Source organism: Nerophis lumbriciformis, linkage group LG03, assembly GCF_033978685.3.
Source record: "Nerophis lumbriciformis linkage group LG03, RoL_Nlum_v2.1, whole genome shotgun sequence".
NCBI lineage: Eukaryota > Metazoa > Chordata > Actinopteri > Syngnathiformes > Syngnathidae > Nerophis > Nerophis lumbriciformis.
In genome coordinates this window covers 37,183,622-37,190,000 of record NC_084550.2, presented here as the reverse complement: position 1 = coordinate 37,190,000, position 6,379 = coordinate 37,183,622, and the positions used below count along the sequence as shown (strand labels likewise).

The following is a 6,379-nucleotide window of genomic DNA, read 5'->3' as shown; positions in this document are numbered from 1 at the left end:
CCGGAAAATTCGGGAGGGTTGGCAAGTATGACCCTTTGGGACTGTGAGACAAGGGTTGGCACTTTTGTGACTTCTGCGGTGCTTTTTTGTGAACTTCTGGATCTGCCTCTCGGGAGCCTTTTGGCCATGGAGACCAGCTGCTGGGTCTCTGCCACACCAGAGTCCGTTTGGAGAGACTGGAGGGGATGCGGATGAAGAGACTGGGCTGCGGAGCTTCACAGTGTCTTGGCTGAATGAGCAGGTATCGGACACCTCGGTCTCCTTAGACGTATCCTCGCTCATCCATGCGGACTGGACACTGGTCGAGAGTTGGTGGTGCGGCTGAGGGTGGAGTCGGCTTTCTTGGTTGCTTTGTTGGGTCTGCTCCTGTCTCTGGCCATGCTCCCCCCGGCCCCAGCAGACGATGGCGTGGAACACCGCAGAGGCCACCACAGTATATGTGGGTGTTGAAATGTTTTTGTTTGGTTGCTTGTCTATGTGTGTACGCAATGTATATTATTGGTTGATTTTTTTTTTATGTTTATATTTGTTTTTTTGTTGTTGTTTTTTTGCTTTTGTAGCTGTGGCTAGAAGTGACTGCTTGCATCACCTCTGCTCTTTTAATGTCTTTAATGTCCTTTGTGTTCTTTGATGCTTCCCTCTTACACACATGCTTATGTGTGCAATGGCTATGAGTTTTTTTGTTTTTTTTTCTTGGCCCAGGCTTAGACAGAATAGTTGTTTCTTTTTACTAAAATATATACCGTATTTTTCAGAGTATAAGTCGCACCGGAGTATAAGTCGCACCTGCCGAAAATGCATAACAAAGAAGGGAAAAAACATATATAAGTCGCACTGGAGTATAAGTCGCATTTTTGGGGAAAATGTATTTGATAAAAGCCAACACCAAGAATAGACATTTGAAAGGCAATTTAAAATAAATAAAGAATAGTGAACAACAGGCTGAATAAGTGTACGTTATATGAGGCATAAGTAACCAACTGGTATGTTAACGTAACATATTATGGTAAGAGTCATTCAAATAACTATAACATATAGAACATTCTTTACGTTTACCAAGCAATCTGTCACTCCTAATCGCTAAATCCCATGAAATCTTATACGTCTAGTCTCTTACGTGAATGAGTTAAATAATATTATTTGATATTTTACGGTAATGTTTTAATAATTTCACACATAAGTCGCTCCTGAGTATAAGTCGCACCCCCGGCCAAACTATGAAAAAAACTGCGACTTATAGTCCGAAAAATACGGTAGTGAAGTCAGTTATGTTTCATATAATGAGATCATTCATATATCATTTTCCATGATTTTAAAAGTTTTGTCACAATTATTCCTTGTATTTTGTAAACAATTGGGGCAAGCGGTAGAAAACTGGATGAATGGATGTATTTTGAACATTCAAAGTGTATCAAATTAGTGCTTTGTTTGATTTATTTGCTTAATCCATTCCATAATTTAATTCCACATACTTATATACTGAAGGTCTTAAAGGGGAACATTATCACAATTTCAGAATGGTTAAAACCATTAAAAATCAGTTCCTAGTGGCTTATTATATTTTTCGAAGTTTTTTTCAAAATTTTAACCATCACGCAATATCCCTAAAAAAAAGTATAAGTCGCACCCCCGGCCAAACTATGAAAAAAACTGCGACTTATAGTCCGAAAAATACGGTACATGTACTGTATATAGAGACATACTGTAATAACTTGAAGTAAGTAATGAAGATTAAAAACCAATTACCAACAAAAAAATATAACATAAAAAAATAACTAAAAGCAGTCTTTTTCTCACATTGTGTCGACTTTTTTCTTATAAAATTGGGAAAAATGTCTCATATTATTTCTGTTTTGTCATGTCTGTGTGATCATGTTTTGTTTTAGTAATGTTCGGTTTAATTTTTGGACTTTTTGTGCACTTTTGTTTTGTTTTGTCACCATAGTTACCCATTAGTTTCACCTGTCATGTCACGCACCTGTTTTGAGTCACGCACCTGTTGTTAATCATGTCTGTGTTATTTAAGCTTTTCATTTTCTGTTGTTCGTCCTGGTGTCATATCCTTTCTAACCCTGCTATCCTCTCGTTTCAAGCCCTGTTCACGGTCCCATGCCACAGTAAGTGTTTTGTTATTTCGTGTTCAGTTTCTGCCTTTGTGCAAGTTTTGTTTTCATTCGCCAAGTTTTTTTTACCTCCGCCATTGTGCGCGCTTTTCGTTTATTCCTTTTTTGATAGTAATAAATAAATCATGTACCCACCTTCAAGCCATGTCCGATCCAAATTCTCTTGCATCTTGGGAAAACAAAAACTCCATAGTCCAAGTCCTGACATGTTTCTCATTAAATTATTAATTTTTATGTAAATTTTTTAATGTAAAATTATTACTTTTTAATGCAAAATGGTGACATTGGTCATATAAAAATCTGACTGTTATCACAACATTGCCAATGTTTTTGGTGTTCTTGTAAAAAAAAGTGAATATTTTTTGAGTAAAATTCCGATTATTATAATATTGCCAAAATTTTAAAGTTTTCTCATAAAATTGTGACTTTTGTCGCGTAAAATGACGCCTCTTTTCATAAAATTGCCAAAATGTTAAGCTTTTCTTGTAAAATTGCGACTGTTATTGAGTGCAATTCCAACTTTTTTCATAATATTGCACAAATGTTCAGTTTTTCTTGTAAAGTTTTGACTTGCGTTGATTAAAATGACCACTTTTATTATAACACTGCCAAAATTCTAAGTTTTTCTTGAGAAATTGGGACCTTTTTCTCGTGAAATTCCAACTCATTTTTCACAACAAGCTTTTTTTTATATTTGCATAGTATGCATATATTATTAATGTTGCAAATACACATCTTTATATATCTAGAAAGGCTGGTTCTAAAGAGGTAGGCATTTTTCGGAGGTCTCAAGAAGGTAACAAATACAAGAATGTAAGTGTGTGTGCGTGTATGTGTGTGTGTGTGTGTGTGTGTGTGTGTGTGTGTGTGTGTGTGTGTGTGTGTGTGTGTGTGTGTGTGTGTGTGTGTGTGTGTGTGTGTGTGGCTGCACAGGCGTCTTACCTCTGAAGAGCATGCTCTGACTGAAGTCACTGCGCATGTCATTGGTGCAGACAGCCTGAACCCGAAAGAGATACAACACGTCGGTTGAGACGGGAGAAATGACAGCCTCCTGTGTGACAAACACACACAAAAAAAAGGGTTAAAATTGCCAGGGATATTTCTTCTTCGAGTAGAATGGAAAACGTAGGGAGTCATTTTTTGGACACGTAGTTTTGCTTACAGAACCAAACACAATGAGTTCACCCTGTTGCTATAGTAACACCCGTTTCGGTGCACACACACACACACGGGCATACTCCCTAGTTTCCATGATGAGAGAACGTACAGTAGGTTACATTGTCATCCTTCACTATCATCGCCAGTGAAGAATGCACTAAGGACCTGGTAAGTCCGAAAGAGAAAGAGATGATACCGTATTGTCTGCTCACAGATGCTACCGGGTGGTTGTTTGAGCACACTGCAGCTAGTCCCACTTCTTAATGCTTTCAGTCAAACGTACACACCTTCTCATTCAATGGGTTTTCTTTATTTTACATTGCAGATTGTCACATCAAAACTATGAATGAACACATGTTTTATATTCTAGTTTCTTCAAAATAGCCACCCTTAGCTCTGATTACTGCTTTGCACACTCCTGGCATTCTCTCCATGAGCTTCAAGAGGTAGTCACCTGAAATGGTTTTCACTTCACAGGTGCGCTTGAAGCTCATGGAGAGAATGCCAAGAGTGTGCGAAAAAGTAATCAGAGCAAAGGGTGGCTATTTTGAAGAAACTAGAATACAAAAACATGTTTTCAGTTATTTCTCTCTTTTTTTTTTTTGTTAAGTACATAACTCCACATGTGTTCATTCATAGTTTTGATGTGACAATCTACAATGTAAATAGTCATGAAAATAAAGAAAACGCATTGAATAAGAAGGTGTGTACAAACGTTTGGCCTGTACTGTAAGATGGAGCAAAAGTAGACGTGTGTGTGCGTGTGTGTGTGTGTGTGTGTGTGTGTGTGTGTGTGTGTGTGTGTGGCAGCGCCCCGAGACACGCCCCCGCTCGCGCTGGCCAGATCGGCAATCTGCAAACCTGGGATTGATGAGGGCGAGCGGTACAAGGACCAGTGGTATGAGGGGCCGTTAGGGACATTATTCAGAGTTCCTCTTACATACACTACTGAAATGCTCTCACATAAACAACTGAAATCTTTTTCTTTTATACACACTACTGAAACACTCTTATGAACACTACTGAAATGCTCTTACATACACTACTGAAATGCTCTCACATAAACAATTGGAATAATTTTCTCTCACACACCCTACTGAAACACTCTTATAAACACTACTGAAATGCTCTTACATACACTACTGTAACACTCTTATAAACACTACTGAAATGCTCTTACATACACTACTGAAATGCTCTTATAAACACTACTGAAACGATCTTATAAACACTACTGAAATGCTCTTGTAAACACTACTGAAACGCTCTTATGAACACTACTGAAACAGTCTTATATACACTACTGAAATGCTCTTACATACACTACTGAAATGCTCTCACATAAACAATTGAAATGTTTTTTTCTCACACACCCTACTGAAACACTCTTATAAACACTACTGAAATACTCTTACGTACACTACTGAAACACTCTTATAAACACTACTGAAATGCTCTTACGTACACTACTGAAATGCTCTTATAAACACTAGTGAAACGCTCTTATAAACACTACTGAAACGCTCTTATAAACACTACTGAAATGCTCTTATAAACACTACTGAAACACTCTTATAAACACTACTGAAACAGTCTTATATACACTACTGAAATGCTCTTACATACACTAATGAAATGCTCTCACATAAACAATTGAAATGTTTTTCTCTCACACACCCTACTGAAACACTCTTTTAAACACTACTGAAATGCTCTTACATACACTACTGAAACACTTTTATAAACACTACTGAAATGCTCTTACGTACACTACTGAAATGCTCTTATAAACACTACTGAAACACTCTTATAAACACTACTGAAATGCTCTTACATGCACTACTGAGATGCTCTTATAAACACTACTGAAATCCTCTTATAAACACTACTGAAACGCTCTTATAAACACTACTGAAATGCTCTTATAAAAACTACTGAAACACTCTTATAAACACTACTGAAATGCTCTTACATACACTACTGAAATGCTCTAATAAACACTACTGAAAAGCTCTTATAAACACTACTGAAAAGCTCTTATAAACACTACTGAAATGCTCTTATAAACACTACTAAAACGCTCTTATAAACACTACTGAAATGCTCTTATAAATACTACTGAAATGCTCTTATAAACACTACTGAAACGCTCTTATAAACACTACTGAAACACTCTTATATACACTACTGAAATGCTCTTACATACACTACTGAAATGCTCTCACATAAACAATTGAAATGTTTTTCTCTCACACACCCTACTGAAACACTCTTATAAACACTACTGAAATGCTCTTACATACACTACTGAAACACTCTTATAAACACTACTGAAATGTTCTTATAAATACTACTTAAACAGTCTTATAAACACTACTGAAACAGTCTTATATACACTACTGAAATGTTCTTACATACAATATTGAAATGCTCTCACATAAACAATTGAAATGTTTTTCTCTCACACACCCTACTGAAACACTCTTATAAACACTACTGAAATGCTCTTACATACACTACTGAAATGCTCTTATAAACACTACTGAAACGCTCTTTTAAACACAACTGTAATGCTCTTAGAAACACTACTGAAACGCTCTTATAAACACTACTGAAATGCTCTTGTAAACACTACTGAAATGCTCTATAAACACTACTGAAACGCTCTTATAAACACTATTGAAACAGTCTTATATACACGACTGAAATGCTCTTACATACACTACTGAAATGCTTTCACATAAACAATTGAAATGTTTTTTCTCTCACACACCCTACTGAAACACTCTTATAAACACTACTGAAATACTCTTATAAACACTACTGAAACGTTTTTATAAACACTACTGAAATGCTCTTGTAAACACTACTGAAATGCTCTTATAAGCATTACTGAAATGCTCTTATAAACACTACTGAAACAGTCTTATATACACTACTGAAATGCTCTTACGTACACTACTGAAATGCTCCTATAAACACTACTGAAACAGTCTTATATACACTACTGAAATGCTCTTACATACACTACTGAAATGCTCTCACATAAACAATTGAAATGTTTTTCTCTCACACACCCTACTAAAGCACTCTTATAA

General features: G+C 36.4%; 1 protein-coding gene across 4 annotated transcripts in view; it reads right to left on the bottom strand.

Annotated features, from left to right (window-relative positions):
- Positions 1-6,379, bottom strand: part of LOC133583860 (receptor-type tyrosine-protein phosphatase gamma-like) — a 941,097-nt gene that overhangs the window by 139,832 nt on the left and 794,886 nt on the right. For all 4 annotated transcript variants that reach the window (XM_061937677.2, XM_061937679.1, XM_061937678.1 and 1 more), the window contains one exon: positions 3,066-3,174. In XM_061937677.2, coding sequence (XP_061793661.1) covers positions 3,066-3,174 — 109 coding nt within the window. The remainder of the gene's footprint in view (positions 1-3,065; positions 3,175-6,379) is intronic.